This window comes from Fopius arisanus, unplaced genomic scaffold, assembly GCF_000806365.1.
Source record: "Fopius arisanus strain USDA-PBARC FA_bdor unplaced genomic scaffold, ASM80636v1 scaffold00015, whole genome shotgun sequence".
Taxonomy (NCBI): Eukaryota; Metazoa; Arthropoda; class Insecta; order Hymenoptera; family Braconidae; genus Fopius; species Fopius arisanus.
In genome coordinates this window covers 855,166-879,069 of record NW_011887754.1, presented here as the reverse complement: position 1 = coordinate 879,069, position 23,904 = coordinate 855,166, and the positions used below count along the sequence as shown (strand labels likewise).

At 37.4% G+C, this 23,904-nt stretch overlaps 1 protein-coding gene across 1 annotated transcript; it reads right to left on the bottom strand.

Moving 5' to 3' along the window:
- Positions 1-1,654: 1,654 nt before the first annotated feature.
- LOC105263497 (uncharacterized) lies at positions 1,655-21,736 on the bottom strand. Its single transcript, XM_011299740.1, has 9 exons — positions 21,342-21,736; positions 9,792-9,862; positions 6,436-8,929; positions 6,029-6,215; positions 5,006-5,113; positions 4,446-4,613; positions 3,536-4,045; positions 3,132-3,446; positions 1,655-3,069 (listed from the first exon to the last, which is right to left on the bottom strand). Exons 2-9 carry the CDS (start codon positions 9,829-9,831, stop codon positions 3,016-3,018), a joined length of 3,876 nt encoding a protein of 1,291 aa, XP_011298042.1. The 5' UTR covers positions 9,832-9,862; positions 21,342-21,736; the 3' UTR covers positions 1,655-3,015.
- Between the last annotated feature and the right edge of the window lie 2,168 nt (positions 21,737-23,904).

Below are 23,904 nucleotides of genomic sequence, written 5' to 3'. Positions count from 1 at the left end.
TATCCCATAATTATTTCTAAGAGTGACAAACGTCAATTTTGATTAACAACAAATTAATACTCATCAATGGAAAATTGATAGCCATTGGGAAAATTTCCTGTTCTATTCTGCGATGAAGAATAAAGAATCATTTATATCCCCTTCAGTGGAACGCCTTCCGAAAAATAGAAAAGGATTGGAACGAAGTCATTGGAGCTGTCAATACTGACAAAATATGTACTTAAGCTTAAATTTTGTTTGTAATCTTGAACTTATCATTGAGCAATCGAACTGAAATCATCAGGGACGTGTGGAGAAACTCGTAAGCGCGTGTGGTTTGAAATTTTATGCGTTTTCAAGAGGTTTTTTAAATAGATCAAACACTCTCGGTAGTTTTACCGAAACCTGCGTTGTGGTAATCGTAATCAGAGTGATGTCAGCTGCAAAAATAAGCTTAGAACAGCTTTGAAATTAATTAATTGAAAATTCGAGGATAGAATTCTCCCACTCGTTCGATTAAATACAGTATTGAACAACCTTCGAGAATTGTGTGTTTTAGTATCCGGTTTTATTTGGAAATCCCAATTTATTTGAAGGCCTCAACGGTCATCAACTTGAGTGCTATTCTGCTTGATAGCTCTATCCTTTCATTTTTTGACAGGTATCGGTCAATGACTGCAAAACCATTGAGAAGACTCTTACTCTTATTCTCAATTTGATGATCCAATTGATCAGTAATTTTTATTCAAACTCTTCATGGTATCCTGAATAATAATATGACCTTTTTATGCTGAGGAATCATCGGTCGTTGAGTGTGAATTCTTGAAACCGTGAAAGATGCAAAAAAATGAATTTCTCATTTTGCTTATTTTCTACACATGGTTCCAGCCAGCCAGAGTACCCGGCGCACTCGGGATACAACAGCTCCAATCCAGTTTTATCCAGTAAAATCTGCTCAGCGAAGGAAACCTCTGAATTGATGGTAGATGTTACTCGACATTATCCATTGAGTTGCCTTCGGCGTTTCCCCGTTACCATTTCACTTTTCCCCTTATCACCGATTGTGATTTTATTGTTGTCATACTTTTACTGCTTCCTGGATTAACATTCACCAAGAATATTAACCCCAGTTCTTTTTCTTTAATATTAATACGTGCCGTAAGCAGAGATAGGTATAATTGAAAAATCGTATTACCACTAAATCATCACCTGATAACATTTAATTAGTCCACTTAATTATTTTACTGCCATTATAATATAAGTCAGTAATCATTTCAGCCAAAATAATCTCTTAATACTAATTGGACACTTAATTAATTGATATTTCGCAAAGAAGATTAATAAAAGGTAAATTTTGCGGCCGAATCATTTGAAGAGTAATTTTTTATTTATTATGGGATACTCCCCAAATTTAATTCGTCAATTATTATTATAGTTATCATTATTAAGGACGAATAGTGATACACATATCCCATGAAGTATTTAATTTGTAAGATAGTTGCTAATGAGTAAACAAATTCTGCTGTTTCAGGTCTTTATAGTTTTTTCGCTCGTGCGAATTCCATTACGACGGGAGTGCGGATGAGGTTTAATTAGCGGTGGATTTTTTTTTTCGCGGAATTATGGATTGAGCTCTTGCGGTGTCGATGATTGACGGGGATTTGAAAAGGTGAAGGTGGAACCCCTATGAACCCGCGGTGGAACTAACCAGAAAGGAAACGCTCATTTAAATATTTGTCTTTTGATTCTAATACATTTATTCAATTTTAATTATCGCTCATGTGCGTATTTCAGTAATTTTCATTGGATTTACATACATATATACATAGATACATTTATTGAACATGTGGATCATGCGCTCATTATTCAATTATTACAATTCTGGAGGAGAATGGTGAATGTGAAGACATTTCGTTTTTCAAAACTTCAAATTTTTTCTATTCACTCAACGAAAAATTATGAGTTGGATAGAGAATTGAAAAAAAAAATTCAACGTTTCGTCAATCAACTGCAGAATCGTCTCTGTCATCGACATTTTGGCAATCTAGGGTATTTATATTTATGAAATTATTTTCATACTTGTGGAGATTTAACATCAATATATCTTCAAATATTAAACACTGAACGGTAGTCAATGTTTCCTAAAAAATGAGTATATGGAATATATTATTTGTTCCTCTATTTTAAATATTTGATCACATCGAAATAGTGTATTATATTACTTCTCAGACCTCCCATCTCAAACTGCTGCATCGTTAATTGCACAATTTGTGTTTTCACCAGGAAAATTAACAAAATCATTTTTAATTTCACAATTAATGGTTAAAATCAATACATAACAGTTTTATGTACATAAATAGAGAGCCGTTATTCAATCGAAATTAATATTTTGTACAGTAACAAGATCAACGATATAATAAAACAAGTCGTAATTCTGTAAAAACACTTTTTTCCTCACTTTAGATTTTTTCCGGTCCAGTTTCGATATTTCAAATCGATGATTTCTCGTACTTTTGAATCTCATTATCCTTAATACCTCCTATAAATCATTTTCCAGTAGTCAAGAGACACGCAAGGGGAAATGAGTCCAGAAAAATCAGGTGGGCAGATTATTCCCCGAATATTTCACAAAATTCCGAAAGAATATCAGTACATGTCACAGAATTCCTGAATTTATATATATTAAAATAATGACAATAAGATAATTATTTTCACAGATATTCCCCGTAACCTCAGGGTCTTAAAGATTTTTTTTTAATCCTCTGGAAATTGAAATAAAAATTATTGGACTAATTTCCCATTCTCACGCCGCTGCACTTATAATTGCAATACCTATTCTTAAAATATCAAATTGTCACAGATAGTTAATCGTACGTCTAACAATTTGGCTTGTTCTATGAGTGTTCACTCGATCGTTTTCGTTCCCTTTTCCAGCAGTTCAGCAAAACCGGCTTAATTAATTGGTTACGTATTATTGACTTAGATCGCAGCCTAGCTGATACTCTCGGCTCTCCTCGCCCCCAATTTCAGCAAATATCAGGTGGACTCGATGCCACCGCCAGCGAGTTTCGTTGCATAAAGGTTTAAAGCCTAAATAAAATTTATCGCAATTATCAATAATTAATTTCGAAAGTAATTTTGTTTTCACATACCTTATATATGAATGCATATTGCTCCTTCGTTTGAACTGATCCAGCCCTGTCTCGTCTGATGGTGTAGACGACTCTGGGGACGTCGACTGTTCTCGTTATTTCGTACTGTCTGATACCAAGATCCAGAGCAATCAGGGTGCCTGTCCGGCCTGTCCCTGGACTGCAGTGGACGACGATTGGCACTGGGCCACCCCTCTGGAGGGCACGGGCCTCCAACAGAACTGCTATTAATCCAGCTGCATCTGTCTGCACTCCATTCGCTGGCCAGAGATACCAAATGTGGGATATTTCACGGTATGTATTATTTTCCAAATTCTGGAATAGAAAATTTCATTCACTCACTCCTTGTACTGTCTATCACGTAAAGGGAATAAAGAGGGATTCCTCCTCTGTATGAATTTTACCTTGAGATGAAGTGTGGAGATGGCGTATTTTTCTTTGGTCTCACGTTTCTTCAGGGTGACTTGGTAATCCCCGAAAAGTCTGTGACAGTCTGTGACTTCAGAGGGTGGAATGTACTCAGCACACTTCTCCACCCCATTCTCAATGAGATCAGTCAGCATAATGATGACTTTGGACTGTTGCTCCCAGATCATCCTCCAGAAGTCGGTGACAGTGGATTCCATCGGCGCCTGACACGCGATGTAGTACTTGGTTGCATTTTTCGGCCCTCGTACGTAACTGGCGTTTATGTACTCAGACAGCGGGTCATTGTTGATCTTCGCCAGGGGCACTCGAGTCTCGGGGAGAGGCACTACGTTGGCGAAACGATTCTTTACCTCTGCCCCGGGGGGCAGCTCATCCATCTTCGCTGAGACTTGGGGAATACCTGAATATTCTTCATATATCGCGCTCTGCTCGTTGCAAAAGGTCGAGAGACCTGAGAAGTTTAGGGGGTGTGAAGGAACTGCAGTCTGGAATTCATAGAGAGTAGAAAATAATTTTTTTTTGTTCATCCTCGACTCTGGTCTATCACCTCTCAAGAATTCCATTTTTTTTTTCAACTTATGATGGATTTCATTTTTTATCTTAAAGATAATAATAAAACACTTGGAGATCTAAACGAAAGAAAAATTTTTTGGTTCATCCTTGGTCTGATGTCCGATCTACGATTGTTTCGGGGAAGAAAAACAATTTTTATTTAAAATAATAAAAAAATTGTAGAAGTGAAGTGATAATATGAGCAATTTCGACTCTCGCATGCTCAGAAGTCTTTCCATAAATGCAAATTGAATGGCTTTTATATTGAAACGCGAAAAATTCACAGGAAATAATTATGGTAATTACCCAGAGAGCTTAGTACTCTCAACTCACCGAATCCTCAAAAGTTGGATTTCCATAACTGCGCTTTGATGCTCTGTTAGCACCTTTTCGTCTGACACTGTTGTACGCCGAGACACTGTCGAGGCTGAATGCATCCAACGAGACTGGTCGACATCTCTCTCCATAGTTGAACCTCGTTTGCCGTTTCCGCATTATGAACTTGAATCAGAAATTTATTTGTCATTAATTTTAATGATCAGAAGAAAGTTTCGTTGAGTTTCAAAGGGCCTTTGAAATTCAACGATCGAGCGCCTGAATCTCTTTTCCAATTAATGAGAGTCTGGAGTCTCCCATTCCCCGATAAGAATTCATTTATACCTAGAAAATTCAGCGGTTAGCGTGAATTTCCATGAGCAATATCATTCTATTTTAATGAAATTCCGAGCTTCTGTTCATGAATAAAAGTAACAGAAAGTTTTAATCATCTCTGTTTGTATGAGACCGCAGAAATGGAGAGAAATGAAACTCGTTGGGGAATGGAAGTTTTCATGGGGCAAACTTTTGAGATGTCGTGTACACAAAGTTTTTCTCAAAGGCAAGGAAATGCTTACCAGAAGGCCAGCCAAGAGGACAAGGCATATGAAAGCCACACAGGAAACCACAACCACTGCTATCGCGTTTCCAGAATCTGTATCTTGGACCAATTGAAAACTGCGGATCTGTGGAAATACGAAATTAAATTCAGATTAAGATTGCTATATGGTTAAATTTTTTCTCGATAGTTTTCGTGAAATATTTTATGGTGAATAATTGAAAAAAATAGTTATTTGAGACATATTTCGAAATTCAAGTGATTTTGAGAATTTTTAAAATATCAACGACTCGACAGTTTTCGAAATAAAAAAAAATGGAATATATATCGTCGAGGGAATACAGAAAAAAAATCGAATTCGAAAAAATCGAATATAATTATCGAAAATCCATAAATTTATATAATTGAAAATAGTTAATATGGAAAATATATAGTTATGGTTTACAGCGGATAAATTTTTTGCAGAGACGATCGCGATACAATAGATTTAAACTAAAAAAAAAAACCTCTCCGCAAGAATAAACTCGTAATGAAAAATTAGCGAACACTTTGAAAAATGAATCCACGCAAGAAAACCAATTATTTACTGCGTAAGTAATTGTTTTATTTCTTGATGACATGAGTAAATTTGTCAACGTCGTTGAAATGTAAACAAACCACGAGAATTATCGGAAATCCTGGGCTGCAGCTGCAGCATCCCCATCATTAATCGATTTTTCCACCGCCGTAATGATCGCCCACCCCCGCCCCTCATTTGTCGCAATAAACTCAATTCCTTTATCCCATTAACCCCATTTTACACACAAAAAAAAAATTCACAATTTTTCATTCGATATTGACCGTCCAGTCGAGTCATGACTGGCCATTTGTAAAACCCTGGAGCCATGAAACCGACACCAGGATGTAGACTCCAAACGGCAATTCCCAGTGGATAGTTGGCAGATCGCCTGAGGTCGTGGGATGGGGCATTTGAAAATAAAAATTCAAGGACCGCACTTCACCTGCAGGAATTGAAAACTACGAATAGAAAACTGATACTCACAGACAGCTGAGATTTTATGGAAGTTCTGCTGTAGAGACTGGGGAGAATTCTCGTCATTGAGGCATCGAAGTTTCCATTCTGATCGACTACATACAGATATAAAGTTACAAGACCTAATTCCTGTGATGACTGTGACACACCCTCCGTGCAGGGATTCTTTTTGAAAATAATTTGAGTGGCTGCTGTTCTGCAATGAAAAGCAGTAAACAATTTAAATAATTTATCAATGCTATGTACGCGACATTAAATCGATCGATCAATCTATAAAAAATAAGCAAGGAGTGAAATGTCTTTTGTATTCTGAATTCATTCTAATGATTCCCCCAGAAAATCACCCCGTTATTCAGCTCTGCGATTTCCAGGATATAAAAAACTAGAATTCCCCCTGGGCAATCCCTTCCACTTACTTTTCTATTCCAGCAGTCAACAAATCTGCAAGTGACTGCCTGAGGGCAGGCAAGTGGGGGCACACTTCATTCCAAGTGCCCTCGACGACAATTCTCACGGGAAGATTGACGTCCTCAGGGGCAAATGGCTCGGTCACCCCTCTTCCACCCCCTTCAGTATTCATGACAGTCGTGGAATCCTCCGACATCTCCGTTTCAGTAGTAACCGGTGAAAATGTTGATGGCCCAGTTGAGTACTCCCCAGCATCCGAAATATTCACTTTTTCAGTGGTACTGGGAGTGGTGGAATCCATTGGCTCCAGAGTGTCAGTTGTCTCCATCGATTCATTGGTTGTCCTGTCAACGAAGGTCGTCTCCTCAAGGATAGCAGTGATTCCATCATCCTTCGAAATATCAGTGCTAGATGTCGACCATTCATTTCTCATTGTGGTGATCTCTGTCGTGACATCAGTTGTCGTCGCCGCCTCCTCCTCCCTAAACCCAGTAGTTCCACTCTCCGTCGAATATTCGATAATCGAACTCGTATCAATCGCGGAAGCAGTCGAGGAAACTCCTCCCGAAACAAACTCTACATCAGTTTCCCTTCCCTCAGAACTACCGACAGAACTCTCGGATGTCGCCTCAGTGAGACCAATGAACTCGTACTCAACCCCCGAAGTTGTTGACTCAATGTCAATTCCACGACCACCGAAATTTGTTGATTCAGTCTTAGTTGGTAATCCCTCTGTGCTCAAAGTTCCTGAGGAAACTGTCTCGGGGATTAGGGTAGTTGAGCCAACTTCGTCTATCCCCGGCACAGTAGTACCAGAAGTTTCGGTAATAGTAGAGGAATCGAGAGGTATTGATGAAGATTCCGTGGGAACTGTTATCCTGGTTATTGAGAATGACTTAGTGGAGTTCTCAGTAATATTCAGAGGTGATGTCATCAGCATTTCATCTCCACTTGTTTGGGAATAGATCTGAGTGACAGTCTCAATGACTATTTTTTTCTCAGACGTCTCCGTGGTATTCCGTGCCAAATTCGCTTCAGTACTTCCAGACTCCTGTATCTGCGTCCTATTTTTATTGACATTCGTCAACACATTCTCATCTAACGTATTTTTCTTCTCGAGGATCTCCTGAGCGTCTCCAGTGTTTTCTGAGACAGCAGAGGCCGTTTGATTGGATCCCCCAGTGGTTTCGGAAACTCTTGGAGCCCCTGAAGATGTCGAGAGAGACGACGGGGCGTCGGTACTACTTAATCTCGAAAAATTTCCAGATCTCTTGTAGTATGTTGGTTTCATCTGCTGGATGCTGTTATCAATAACAACAGAGGACTCTGTGATTACTAGCTTCTTGTCATCAGAACTTTTTCCGATGGTATTCTCCAGTGGAGATATCTCCTCGGAAACTATCGGCTTACTTGTATTCATCGGATTACTTGGACTACTTTTTAAGTAAGGGTACGGTTTTGAGTCCTTTGTGGAGCCGAGCTCAGCGCTTTCCTTTGTCGAGCCAATCGCTTTCACTTCACTGCTGAACTGATTGCTCGTGTTGAATGATATTGTACGACCTCTTGGGGAGGAATTTCGTTCGTTTACAGCCGTTGTGTTCTCTAGTGTATTGGGTGAGGGAAATATCGTCGAGGAAATCTCGAGATTTTCGAGGTTTTTCTCCGGAACCCTCTCAACTGGTTGATTTACCACTTGTGAAAAACCTGTTGAAGTGTGTCTTGATGTTTCGTTATTGATGCTTTCTTCGGGTTCTATTATCCTCATTACTTTCGAGGACGTGACGTTTTTGATTGCCTCCACCTGAGATTTCGGATCTTTTCGTTTGGATTGGGTGTCAGGCTCTTGGGAGATGACGTTCGTCGCATTCTCTTGTGTTACCTTCAGATTTTTCGTTATTACGTCGTCCACGTGCTCTTTCTTGAGGCCTTTGTAGTTGACGTTTGTGTCGTTTATTAGAGATATGGTTTCCTCTTGAGCCTTATTTGGTTTCGGGGTCGTGGGCTCTTTGTCCTCGAATCTGTCGTCATCGATGTCTGAGTATTCGTCCTTCTCATTGAATTCCGGAAGTGGATCTGGTTTTAATAGCTCTGGGGTGATGTGGGATTTGTCTCCAATCTGCGTATTGGAACTGGCAATTAGCTTTTCGATCAAGTGCTTCTTGGGGGCCTCAGTTGGCTTTAGAGGCCTCTCGGGATCAATATCTGGGAGGGGTTTGGGGTAGGAGATCGGGGAGGTATCTCCTAGGTCTTGATTACTCGGCAAATGTTGCTCTTTGTTGATCCTCGGCGTTGGTGAATTGGTTATCCATTCGCTCGCGGGAGTTGGTGAAGATTGGAAAGGCAGTTTACGTTCACCATCGTTCAAGGCTGATGAAGGCGTGTTGCCTTCTTGATGGGGTTTATGTAAGACTGAGCTGTTTCCTGATACCGTGAGCCCTGGGGACTCCAAGGACAACTGCTGGGATTCTACCAGGGAGCCACTGATGAGCAGGAGAATCATTCCTGTGGACAATATTCATTAATAATTCAAACTACTCTATAAACTACTTTATAAAAAAAAAGGGAATCACCATATCTATTTCTAGATTTCATTTCAGGTGAAAAAATCTAATTCACAGGATCGAAAGGTGACGTTTTATTAAAAGAAACTTGAGGGACTTTTATTTAATTTAAATTCATGTAAAAGCGAAGGGGAGCTGATGGACATTAGAACCGGTTAGAACTTGGGAAAATCCTTGATCCGAGTGGTACACATTGAACATCAAGAATATAAATCACCAGCTGAGATTAAACGCAGATATCAACACACCCGTACGCTGCACTGAATATTAATTCATGACCTCGAAATTCTACTAATGTTTTGTTGTGGTTTTTTAAATTGATAATCCCTTGACAGTATTCAGCTTGTTTTTGCATCGACTGAGGCAGTTGTATTGATCGAAAAAGTTGGAAGAATGACATTTATCATGCATTGGTTAACTTGTTCCGTTTGTTTGTTCCTCTAGAAATTTCTTCAGAAAGTAGAAATTTCCAGCGTGACGAGACGAGCGTCACCGTTTCTACCAGGAAAAAGTGAATATATTTTTTCATCAGAATTTAAATTGCGTGGAGGTAACAACGAGAGGAATGAGGACCAGATCCTCGGTAATTCTAACAGTACTTTGTACTCTTGCACCGAGGCATCGCAAATTGTTTGGAGGCATGAACCACCCACTTACTTGGCGCGTGTCCACGTTTTTTTATCTCCAAAAGTGAATGAATGACTTTTGAAAGAATGGAAAGTCCAGGGTAATACAGCAAGTAATCCAGTTTGAAATTATCATTACATCAATAGTAAGACCAAAATTATTTTCAGAATGATTACCTGTACATCGTGAGCCACAAGTTGCTGATCTCGACGTCATCTCCGAGTCCTATAGGATCGCCTCGTAAAATCTGAAATCAGAGGCCAATCATAACTCCACGATCTCTCTAATTACATATTTAATTACTTTTAAAATTGTGCCGCGATCAGGCCTTGACAGCTTCCTCGGAATTAACGCCAACAATTTCCGCGTGATGTCTATTCCGCTCATTACATTTCCGTATTTTAACAATTACTATTAGAAAATACATACGCAAATAACAAATAAATAAGCGCGATAAAGAGTAGAATGTAATTTATAAAAAAAAAGAAAGAGGAATCGCAAAACCGTGAATTTTTTCTTTATTGCTGTCAGTATTTTCCAGTGGTATTTATTTGTCTGTCAAAGAATTATAAATGTTGAAAAAATGAGGGATGGTCCAGGGAATCGTAATAGACTGTCGCGAGATGTATTTCGCGAAGAAATATATTTTTCGAACATTTCTGCTACTCGAGGCGAAAGGAAATGTAGGAAGTCCCGGGGATTACTTCCGGGTGATAAGGTAAGTCCGCCATCTGGTGATATCTCCAGTCTGCTGGGAAAAATACCTTTATACATGAGAGTAAAGTAACTCCAGTGCGATGAGTAACTCCAGTCTCAGGATAAGGGATGGCCATATCTTGGATATATATTTTTATTTAAAAAACCGGAGGAAATGCGTGTTGATGCACCGGTGGAGAGGATAAAACAAGAGTCATACTACTCACGATAAAACCACTGGGTTTTTGTTGGCGTTATCACAGCTGACTTTTGAATTGATATCGCTCAGCGTTTTATTACGAATTTTATAGTGGAGTTTACATTAGTTTGGAGAGTGGAAAAGGAGAGTAATGGATTTAATGATGGGATTGGAATGCAAGGGTTCTCCGAGGGTGCTTTCAGAGCTAGTCCTGTATTGGTTGACCGTGTATTTCAATTTTTCATTCTGCCCCTGGCCTCGAGAACTTTTTCCCACTGGATATTGACTGGCGTTTCCCCCAGGAATTGATTTTTAATGGCCATGGGGGAGAATCTCGGATGGGGGAATGCCAATTTTTTATTTTGAATTTCATTCCCCAGGGCCTCACAAATATGGATATCGTTTGTATTCATTTCTCTTTATTTATTGGTTTTTCGAAGAGAGCGCTGGAATTTTCACTTAATATTTTCATTTTTTAACTCATGTTCAATAATTAGAGTTCCGCTAGTCAAACATTGTTGGGGAATGTCGTTCAAGTTTATTTCATGTCGTTTACCGGATGCAGAGTTGACTCTGTACTTGTGTCATGCTCCACTAACTTTACTTCAAGTTCTTGTTGGCGAGTTCCTCGGTCAGCCTCGGAAAAGGACCGTTAGACGGAAGGCGACAGTGTGATTATTTATTCTGTACACGATGACAAAAACAAATTATCTCTACGAATTAAAATTTAGGGGAGGACAAAATAGTTATTACAAAAAATTCACACGAAATTTTTACCCCGGGTAAATTATCCAGTCACTAGAAATGTAATGTAATGTGGATTGTGCGGAGTTTTATTGGTGGTAAAAGTGGATTGCCCAGAGAATATTAATTGCAGGACACAAAGTGATGGGTAACACCCACAGAGGAAATGCTGAACCTCTGGTGAGGGTACAGCTGATGATGGAAGCCAGGAAGCCAGAATATTCCTGTGATTACACCAGACTCGGCTATCATAATTACGCAAGTGCCTCTCTGTAATTAGTCGCGGGAGTTGATTGGCTTGTCGTAATTCCGTAAAATTATTTGAACCGGAGAGCCTCTCTCAAATCGATTGAGACGTCGAGACTCATGGGGAGGGCTGATGGAGGGCTGAATTGATGTCTAGATAGCCTGAAGAAGATACTTCAAGTCATCTTACTGGTGCTGGTGAGTCAATTAATCCTCTCTTCCCATTGTTACACCAATTTTCAAATTCTCATTTTATTTTCAAACTTCCTTCAATCCACATTTCCATAGCAATAAACCATTTTCATATAAATTAAAATAAAACTACAAACGATTGAAATTTCGCTGGGATTTCGGTTGGTGCAGTCGAATTGGCTCTTTAATTCTTTAGTGGAGAACACTGGAATTGGAAAATTAATGACTTGCCAATTAATGATGTAAAATTTCAATCGATAGGGAATTATTGACATAAATTACTGATTCAAGAGTCATTTCTGATAGATGAAAAATGGATTTTGATGTTTTGAACGGATATATCGAAATGATGAATGACTGGATGATATTCAATCATCGGGGCAATTTGGCATTCAAGTGAGAAATGCTAGGTTGAAATGGAGTCGGTGAGATAGAAACTGTCCATTAATGTAGCGTCATTGTTCGGAAAGGCGAGGCAAGGCCGTACAGCTCTGTCATTGGATAATTGGACCCTAGGTACTTGTTCCACAGGGTCCTATCTGTATTCATACCCGCATATACACCGTGAACATGCGTTTGCACGATTTTGTACTGTTCTCTTTCTCACTGGTACGCGTGTACTTGCTCCGATGCTGCGTACCGAGCTTTCATGGAATAATAGAGGAGACAAGTGATTTTGCTGACTCCTCTTCCTCCTGTTATGTACAACAATGCGTTTAAATCACGTGCCTCCAGCGATCGCACTGTCAGATACAAATTGTTTTCGCTAATTTGAGGCCTAGACTATTTTTAAATGAACAGGTGAACACCTGAACACCCGAACAGGTAAGCTGTAATCCTTGACCCACATTTTTCAACAATGGACATTTTGCAGTTGCGCAAAAAATAAATAATAGAATAGTAATTAATAAAAAATATATAATAATGAATAAAAAATAATAGAATAATAATTAATATAAAATATATTTTGTATATATTATCCCGTGCTAATAAGGGCACGGAGAGAAATATTTAGTAAAAATTACGGAACTTTCAGTTCACTTACCGATTACGGAGTTGATTCGAAAAATTTAAATGACGGTATCGTTATTTTTCACCGATTATTCAGATAAAAATTACGTGACAGTTCCGTAAAATTTCCGACAACCACATTTCGCTCCAGAATTACGGAAAATACACGTAATTTTAATTGAATATTTCTCTCAGTGGGGAATTTCAGAAAAGATATTGCAGGTCAAATATTTTATTTTACACTGATAATAAAAAATATTATTGATAACAGATAAATGAATGAAATTACATGTTAAAATGGTTTATAGAGAGTTCTCAATTCGCTGGAATTTTTAATGTTATTATCACCGAAAGCTGGTGAAAAATCGAGTGATTGGCGGATGAGTTCAATAAAAATATTCATTGGTCAATTGATCGGTCCTCCACATCACACGTCAAATTGCCGGTCCGCCAGAGGCCCATAAATAATTTCCAATATGACAAATGCGAATTCACCTATTCCAGCCGACAAATCAATATCCGATGACATCCCCACTGGTTACTCTTCATTGTAACTTGACTGCGAACTCCATCTCCACAACTGTCACCATATTGCATCATAACATTCTGAATTTCACTCTCATTTTCCCTCTCCTTTATCATTCGTTACGTTTTAGTTGACTGAGCAGTGAAACTGTGTCTTGCAGCAATAATATCCCATTTCACAGTACACTGATTCCAACTTTAAACCCCACAAAACAAAATATTTTTGTCATATTTTTATCCTCAATTTCATAATTAACAACGGTACTGGAAAAATCGTATTATCAGGCTGGAAATGAGGACTTTCTTCCAGCAAAGGGAGCTTTCTCTTTTCCCATGTCTGTTACAATATGTAATTACAACTGAGTTGACGTCAAACAATAAATAAATGAAGAAGTAAGTGCTATTGTTATTATTCATGTACAGGAAATAAATTCAATGAGTTGATTACTTTGAGAGCTTCCAAGATGATTATCTTTCTGAGGAATTCAGCAGTGATAATCGATGATAAAAGAACGATTGACCCAATATAATCGGAGGAGACAATTCGATAAGAGTAATTGAGGACTGATGACTGGATTCACCATTGTTACTTTTTGCTGACTCCTCGAAGGTTAACTTTCTTTTTTGTTCCAATTCATCCATTCTGGAAGGTTGACAAAGAAACTCCAGTCAAAAGACTATTTTCAAAACGCTTCACTGATTATCCGTTTTATTCACTACTTTTATTTTTCACCTGGCAATCCCACTGTTCAAAAGTGCCAATTCTCCTATTGTCTATTCCAATAGGTACGTGGTTAGGCTTTGATACCTCGCCGGATGACACTCCATTCAAGAGAAAACTGCCAACTTCCGTTCTACCGCTGCTTTATTATCCGAAAATTCCATTCACGTTGGGTAATAGAAATTTATTCCTCCGCTGCTAGAACATTTATCTGGCTTTCCGTTCTGTCTTACTAATTTTTCGATACTCAAACCTACTTTTCCCTTCAGAACTTCATTGAGGAAAATAAATTACAAGAGAAAGAGAGTGAAAGTTTCTCACTTCAGGAATTATCTGAATAAGAATTCAGGGGGGGGGGGATGAAAATGATTATTCCTTCGTTGGTAGAAGAGTAGAAGATTTATCTTGAGTATTTTTCAATGATAGAAAAATCTTTTGACAAATTCATTGGATACTTTGGAGGATTACTTGGGAAGAGCTGGGAATGAAAAGTTAATTATTATATAGAGAGTGAAAGAGTATAAATTTGAGAATCTGTACTGAATGATTATTCCACGTGAGACTCAAAAATTTAGAATGTCTGAAGATTGTTTAAAGATTCAATGTTTAATGGATATGTCTTCAAGCTCGGAGTTTTCTATGATTTGTAGGAATATGAAGACATTCTTCATGATATCCATGAATTATTAAAGTTGGGAGCTGTTTATCTGTATTTACCGGTCGCTGGAACTATCTAAACAATGAATAAAAATGATGAATGGTGAAAAAAATTGAAAATCCAACCGTCACCCGTATTTTTTATCTTATCTCAAGACGGGAATATTGACTCAAGACGAATAAACGTATCCAATGACGTATCCGATTATCATGATTATATTGAAATGTAGAATATCAATTCTTTAAATTGAGTTGTGGATTCAACCAACTTTTTAAACAATCTCCTTTTGTTGTTCCATTTTTGTAAATAATAATTTCATTATTCATAAAATGATTTGAGGTTTTAATTTTTCTCTCAATTTTTTTTTCTCAAATTGAGAAAACGGAGTTTATCCTTTCGAAAACCAGACGTACCATTTCATAAAACTGTTTCACCGCTTCTTTGTTAATTTCCACATTTGTAACTTTTGTTTTCCTCAATGGAATCCGTTTCCCTTTCGAATTGCGATAATAATGCGCGTGAAAGAGGTCGCAGGCTGTGGTTTCGATATGAATAGAAAAAAAAAATCCGACAATTGTGAGAAACGCGTTTGAATTACCCTCCCCTTTGTTTTCACACTTTTTATTAAAGTCAAAGGTCTGTGGAAGCTCAAACCCTCATGAATCACCTCCCACTCGTCGATGGGGTGACGTTCAAAGTCTTTTAATTCCTCTTTTCCTCGTCGTTTTGTTGAGTATTATTTTGTCGATGGTATTATCCCTTGTTCGTGGATTTTCCGTCGTGCCACACAAACAATTTAAAACAATGGCGGGATTTTCGCGGGTCCCACAGACGGTGAAGCCGTCCATTATTCCACTGGCGTTAGCCAGATAAATTGCATGATTTAATCGTAATCGCTCCTGCATACGTTTAACAACGATTTCCAACGTAATTGCTAATTACTGCTCGTTGTTTATAGATCTAATGGGGGGACCGTAACGTGTACCCTAGAATTCGCACAGATGGTTTTTAAAATTCAACGCATTTTTCACCGGGAAAAAATCTAATTAGTGACGTAAGATGAAAGAGAATGGAGAAAGGAAATTTATTTGAGGATTGAACTCAGTGAAAATAACTTGATTCTCATTAGAGAATAGATGTACATTGGATAAATAAAAAAGTGAACAATTGCAAGAGAAAAAAAGAGAAAAAAATCACGGATTTTGGGAATCGGAGAAAAACCAATTACTCGGGTAATGGAAAATTTTCATTTGAAAGGGTAAGATAAAAAATTCAATTTACAATTACAGAGTACTCAGGCATTCAATTATAGGGTGGAACAAATGGGGTATAAATAGCTGAAAGCCGCGGGGGATATTCTGGGTTTAAAAAAGAAAAAATATATATGATATTGGGTACATCACAAAGCGTAAATCCGCTTTGAACTGTGGCAGTTGGTTATGTGAAATGTTGGCTGTGTGCAAGTTGAATGCAGGTAAAGCAAAAGCATTTCCGTGTAACGACCAGGATGGAATTCGGAGGATGTATGTTGGAATAATTCCGAGGGACTTATCCATTTCTCTGGGAATCCCCTTTTTCCAGCGCTTTTCATTCCTCATTCACTTTTGGAAACGAATTTCCCGAATGAAATTGAATCGTTGGACTGGTACTTTTTCAAAATCTATTTGCACCCCTGAACTACCAAAGCCCAATGTCCGGGTGATTCATCGATCACTCGTTTCAATTTTTAATGGAACATAAATTGTATTGCTTTTTCTACGTCATATTCCGCGGAAATTAAATTTTATATACAGTCGAAGAAATCCGTTTGAGATTTGCTCGGGTGCAGAATTTGATTCGATGAAAATGGGACATAAATATTTAAAATTCGAACGTTTTTCAGTTGCACTTGTATTAATTCAATTCCAGTGTTAATTCGATCAATTAAATTCCCGGATATTTCGAATAACCAAATGAATAATTGAAAAATAAACTCGAACTAATGAATTTCATTGGCAGAAAATATTGAAGTATTTTTAATGTCAAAGAATGCAGTAAATGCAGGTGGATGCATCTGCAATTAAATTGTCAGTGAAGTGAATAGTTTCTAAGAAACACAGATAACAAAATGTCGCATTATGCAAAATAAGTGACTGAAGAAATCAATCAAACGACTCTAACAAACAAAAAAATATGTTGCAATTTCCAGAAGTAATTCTCAGATAAAATGACGATAAATCATGTAAATGAATTATTGACAATCTCTTGTACGAGGGAAATACCCAGGCGAGAAGCCATTGTTTCTCAGAAGATATCCTCACGGAGATGATAGCAAAATCACCACAAAAAAACAATTTTAACCTGAGAAAAATGAACAGGTGAAGGATAAACCTCGCCTGTATCCCTTCTAACTGGGGCCTGACCTGACATTTATGCCAGTGGATTATTGCACAAGTTAAGACGTGACTCCTCCACTCAAATAATATTTATTTCATCGTGTCCCTCAATTGCGAGAGGAAATAAAAAAAATTAGATAAAGAGAAACGAGGATAAAGGATTGATGAACGGTACTCATACGAGAATTGTCTCGTAATAGCGGCTCTCCAAAGATTTCCGCTTTGGATTTGTAACAACAAACCTTAATAAAATCCTGGGAGTCGTCATTGAATAATTGCAATTGCCTCCTTCATTCATCCCAATCTTACGTCATGTAAATAATCTTAAGTTCATTACACCAAAAAATCGGAAAACAGGAAAATTACTCTCCGTAATTCTCGAGCGAAATGTGGCTGTCAGAAATTTTACGGAACTGTCACGTAATTTTTACCCAAAGTCGCGGAATTTTTCTGCGGTGTTCCGTAATTTTTATCTGAATTATTACCAAAAAATTACGATACCGTCACTTAAATTTTTCGAATCGACTCCGTAATCGGTAAGTGACCTGAAACCGTAATTTTTACTAAATATTTCTCTCCGTGTAGCAATTTCAAGGAAAACTCGACTGAACGCGATTTTTCCTATTGCAAAGTCAAATAAAATCAGATAAAATGAAACCCATGGAATTATTTGTAACAAAATAAAGATTGCGGTGACATAAATTGAGTGTAAATTGACAGATTTTACTGAACTCATTAGAGAACGGGTAATTACCCCAAACATGAAATCACCGATGTTTCAATCCCATGGAATTCAGCGTACGTTCAATAGATATCGCTGATTGATCTCTACATTCCGTTCAAATGTCACGGGTGTAAATCTGCCCCTCGGGTACTCATTACGACAGATCTTCGACTAGTTTCCTCAATTTCGAAGCATTTAATTAGCCAAAAAACGCTCATTAACGTGAAAAATATTTAAAAACGCAAATCCTATGAATTTTTTAAACTGAATTGATCCTAAAAAATCGTAATACGATACAGTGTTTCAGCCTGCTCGCCCACGTGGAATATAATTGATGACTCAACGATCAACTCAATGAGAATAACAAGATACCACGAGGAAAAAGAAACATGTGTAACTTAACATTTAATTTGTAGCAAAACCGGTCTGCAACGGACAATTCCTCTTCTTCCTTATGTTGATACGGAAAACCACAATGCAATTATTTCAATCCGCGGTGTTATTACTGTTATTACTATTACACCTATTTATTTTCATACTTTCTGCTCTTACCAGTAATGATTTTTTATGAATTTCATTTGTGCGCCTCAAGAGTGCCTGAATTAATTCATCAAAATAATTTTTTAAAACTCTCAATTTTCATTAAACTGAGGGAAGACATTTTTTGGGAGAAAAATAAAGAATAAAAATTCATTATTTTTAAAATTTATTATTTTTAAAATTTATTATTTTTAAAATTTATTATTTTTAAAATTTATTAACAAAAACGGTGGACAGAAGAGCGGCGCTTTCAACAATATCATGTGCCAAAGATGGCTTCCCATGTGTTAAAGAATATTCAACGAGGATATTTTTTAATTAAAATCTTTTGGCGTCAAATGACGACGATCACGGCAAAACAGGGGAAATATGAGGCGCCGGCTCGAGTTACTTTGATGTGCCAGAATAAACCATTTTCACACGTGTTGAGTTCGTACTTTACATATATAATAATAATAATATATATGTAATAGGCTAAAATATAGCTAAATAGTGTTTGTGGGATTACATTTAAGATTCTCCAAAACGGATGGTATCCAACAAAAATTATGCGACTTTTCTGCAATTATTTTCTGCCACCCTCGTAAATCCCTTCGCAGTCCTGTTGTGTCTCAATGCAACTTTTATAAATTCATGTTGCATATCTCCACGTACTAACGGACATGATCAGGACTGCTGAACACGTCTCCTGAGTTCTCTATGTACGTGTCGAGATGCAGTGCAAAATTGTCATCTTCACAGAGAAAAAAAAAATCGTTACCAAGTACATTTTACGCGAAAAAAAATCGACTTTGTTTTTAAAATATTTCTCCGACTGGTATCCCGAGAGAAATGCGTTATAATAAATAATGTTGCCCTTTGATTTTTAATAATGAATTGATCGATTGAAACTGAAATTATATGGAGATATTGAGAACCGCAACTCAATGCAATTTGTCTATTTTATTTGTACTAATTGACTCGCCTTGAAATTTCCATCGCCGAAGGAAAAGTCATTTTACTCTCTGTCAGATAAAATTGTACAAAAATCACGTAATACTGTTCTCTCCTCAGAAAAATAAATGACTTCTGCCAATTAAATTTAATAGTGCGAAACAAATTTGTTCCAGACCAGAATTTAAATTGGGACTTTACATAAAGACTTGAGGCATTTCGTTGTCTCAAGTAAATTTACCCAACATCATTGATTTTTTTTCTCAGTACAGAGTCCAGATAAAATAACGCCATTTTTATTCTACCCCGAAATAACAAAAATGTCTACACCAGCTTTGAAAAATCTGAAGGTATTTTTCAATTTGCATTAAACTTTTTATAACCGAGAGAATCGCTATTTCAATTTCATTGTCGAATTGTAGAAGTAGAATGTCATAAAAATAGAATAGAACCCAGTGTTATTTTTTCACGTGACATAAACAATTTCCCATCGAAATTTACGATTTGGGGATGGTCTATTCAAGGTGAGAACCTGTGGAAGTTCTCTCAAGAATTTTTACAAATTACAGCGAATTATCGTGACTTCCGTTGGCTTCCGCCCACCTCTTCCTTTTTTTCAGTTTCTCCATTCCCCTGAAAAATGCCCTTTGTTTTTTTTTTCTACTTCTTTAAAGGAGTCGCGACTCGGTTGGTTGAAGCCACGACCGGTGTATGAGTCAGCAATGAGACGCGTGTGTTTCTTCTCGTGGAAAACTTTCCAACATCTAAAACCGCGCAATTTCTACCGTTCATCTCTCGCATCGCTTTAATACCTGTAGAGCCTCTAGAGCCTCTAGAGCAGCTCTAAACCTCTTTCATCCCAGCTTTTGACATTTCTCACATTTCCATTATTCACAGTCGTAAAACACCGACCCAGAGGAACAATGGAGTTCTGAAATTACACAAGGGTCAACCAGAATCACTCATCAAACTATCTTGACTACTCGTAATCATTTCAACCAAATAATCAATTATTATTTTATTATAATTAAACATTTTTACTATTTATCCACTCCCTGTCAAAATTCATTTGGTTATACCACCGGAATGTCCCAGAAACTTTCCCTTTCGCTCAGAATTTTCAATTTCCTCAAACTTTATTACCATGTACACACACTTAATTTTCGAGTCTCCTCAGCTTTATATTCGGTCTGCAGACTTTTGCATTTGTGTTCATCAGAATGGCGGTAAAAAGAGTGTTAATTAAATCTCCGGTTCCAGAAAGGACTGGTTTATTTTAAGATCCAGAATTGGAGTAATTTCCCCGTATTTTTAATCCTCAGGTAAAATGAGCCGAACTGAAAGAAGGAAAGAACTCTTTGGAGATTTGCTTTTTCCTGTCGTTTGGTTTTGATCTGTCGTGAATTTGTTGGAAGTGAATGGCATTAGAGGGAATTCAATGTAGAATGTGGGACAATTGAATAAGGGGATACACGAGGAATCATATCACCACTGTATAAATCGCGGTAAATTAATAAAACCCAGAGGGGACGGGTGCATATGGTATACGTGTTCCCCTTCGTGAAGATTTTATAATCGAATTCCATCAGTCAGATGTGCTCCAGAATTCGCGATTTATCTCGTTTTATTTGACATTCAATTTATCTATTTTTTCTGGCTATCACCCCCTCAAGCCAAATATTCATTTGCCCCGTAATGATTCAGGTTCAATTGAACATCTAGACTATTTTATAAGACTCGACCAGAATGTTTTACTACTTCTGAGGTTGAGATGGGTCTCACTCATTTTTTTTAAGCTACTTTTCAATGATTTCACAGACAACGACGATTTCTTCCGGCGTTTCTCCATGCAATTACGTCATGATGAGAAGATTACTCTTGAAATTTCAAAAGAAAAATTTGATATTTTCAATCTTTCTAAATTCATGAGTCAAACGAAACAAAAAGTGGAACCATTGAAAATTCATTATTCTCCTGAATAGTTCCAGGAAAAAATATATAAAAGATACAGAAAAAACACAAAGAAAACATATATTTTGTATATTTTTAATATATCAGTACGGTCAATTGTTTTTTTTTATACAATATAAATGTTTTGTGATTTATCCCAATCATTTGACAAATTTTGAAACCTCAAATTTCTGGTTGAAAAAAATTCTCACCACGAGCTGATCCCCGTGAGCAGCTTCCAATTCATAATCTAGTATCCATGAGACTCTGGGCGCGAAGAACTCAAAAATAGGATATTCAAAAAAATTCCACTACACTTGCACAACACTCGTAACCCATGACGACGCGTGTCCCGCTACCTGTTCACCTCTTAACCTGTTCAGGTGAATTCCTGAGTTCCAAGTGCACGTCAACAAAACCGAGTAGTGAGCCCTAAAAAAAAAATTTTTTTTCAATCCCGAAAACAATGAGGAACAATTGCACGTTTTTCGGTCGATCAATCCTGAATATCTTTATTCATTTATCGCGACGATTGTTTGTTTATCCAGATGAAAAAATAAAAATACGATTGCACCTGACCAACGTCCGGCGCGATACTGAAGTCTAAAGTTCCTCCGGCAAAACTCGTCAGGGTGCTGAGGGGTGGGAGGTATGTATGTTTTATACCTGAAGTGAAGGCAGTGCGCATGCGCATCATGTTAAAACCCAATGGTTAAATCAAGCTCAAGAGACGAGATATTCAGCATCTCCACCGCTCCACAGTTAAATGCAACGGTTTTGTCGTCATTGACTTCTCTGTAACTTCTTCATCATTATCGAGAGCAGATGATGCTGGAAAACGAGGACATACGGGATTTTCATGGAGAACGAGGAACGTAATCTGCTGGGATTCTTATTCCTATGGAATGAGGTAATCCGTTTACTTTGAGGTATACTGCTCCACTTTTCAGAGGAATTGCGACATCAAGAGATTTTATTTGAATGCGTAATGAGGAGTTATAGAAAATTCATCCTAGAGTGGTGTCTGGATTCCTCTGAACATCGATGAAATTTATTTTTTTCATATTTTAAATTTCATATTTTACTCACTACATACAACTTCCAGGTGTTATCACACGGGATCCACTACAAATTAATTATTGATTGAACGTTAATTAATGAAGGACTGCTAATTTTTTTTTGATGATTTGACTAATTAATTCCAATGGATGAATATCGATTCTCTTGTCCTTTGTAAATAGTCTGTCATTATTTTTTGCAGTTGGTAATTAAAATTTGGAGTATCAGAGACGCCCACTGGATTATCGAGAGGAATACCCCCGTATCGATAACGCCTCCGATGCGTCGAGCTCAATTCCTATCGACAATTCCATTTAACACTTTATTCCTGGAATCACATGCGAACCCGGAAGGTTGATCAATATCTCAAGGACATTGAGAAGCCCCCCAAAAAAAAAAACACTGATGGCCTCTTTTTCGAACGTATGGCATATACCAGGAATTGAAAAGACTCGACTAGTCGCCTGATGTTTTTTCATACTCGTACAGGTAGAGATGAGAGGAAATACGTGTGAATAGTTTTTTATGTTGAAGTTTCATTGTTAACTGCACTTTTCCTGCAGGAGAGTGCAAACTGACGATTTCGAGTGCAACAGTGGATTTCATTATAATATGGAAGAAAATGTGGGTTCAGATGTTTTGAGGATTCAATTTCCCCTCGGCAACACTCCTCCTACTTTATATTTATAAAGAAAGATGTGGAAAATATCTTCATTTTAATTGTTCCTAGTTCATTCATCCAATCGATTCCATTGGGAGTCAAACGTTTTCATCTCCAGTCCATTTGCAGTCGATGTAAATGACTATTTGCAGAGCTTAAAAGCTCCAGACGGCTCATGCGATTCATTGCATCCAGTGAATTCACCGGGTAAACTCAGGAATTGTAGAGTTTCGATTAGAGGTACCTCAAGCACCTGATTTAATACCAGAAATCTCCTTGACACACAGCTCTCGCTTTCAGCTTAAATGGAAGGACTTGGCTTTTCACGGTGGTCGACTCACAATTACACCTGGCATTCAGCCTTGAATTATCGAACAACAAAGAATTGTGGAGTTACGAAAAAGGACAAAATATCGAGCGAGATTTTTCAATATCATAGAGGTAGTCGGCAAACTTTGGATAGGTCGACCTCGACCTGATACTTCCATCGGCCCTTTCTGTCCGAATCATTGCAATTTCCTGGTAGGTTCAGAGGCTAATTGAATTTTTTTTTAGCAAAAAAATTCATGAGGGTTTTAATTGGGAAAATTAATTTGAAAATCCATTCCGCCGCGATTAATTCTGCATTTGCAGGGGCATGAATTATCCAGTGGCTTTCATAAATGACAATTTTGTTCTGATTGTTTTATGCTCGACATATTACGTTCCTCTGCCAATTTTTATCCAACAATATTTCAAGGACAGAAGTGCTCATCTGAAATATGAGGATTGTTAATCAAGTGGTGTGTTATATCAAAAACAATTATTCTGCAGATTGTAAGTGATAAAATACTCCAAGATTAACAATCCAGAAACGTGACTGAGATTTAATGAAATATCCAGTCTATCATTAAGGAGCTAAAATTGGTAAAAAAATATTGCGAATTACAGGGAAATAGTCTGAATTGAATGATTGGGAATCGAAAATTTTATTTCTGCTGGAAATCAGATTTTTTAATTCCAACGAGAGTTGAATTGCATGACCTATTCCATTGAATTCTCCAATTAACGTGGGA

Bases quoted from the DNA above. Each gene is read 5' to 3' on its own strand.
- LOC105263497 (XM_011299740.1), bottom strand. From the start codon at position 9,831: ATGACGTCGAGATCAGCAACTTGTGGCTCACGATGTACAG. The intron at 8,930-9,791 runs GTAATCATTCTG...TATTGTCCACAG, and splicing joins TTGTGGCTCACGATGTACAG to GAATGATTCTCCTGCTCATC. The intron at 4,614-5,005 runs GTAAGCATTTCC...TTCTGATTCAAG, and splicing joins TCCTCTTGGCTGGCCTTCTG to TTCATAATGCGGAAACGGCA.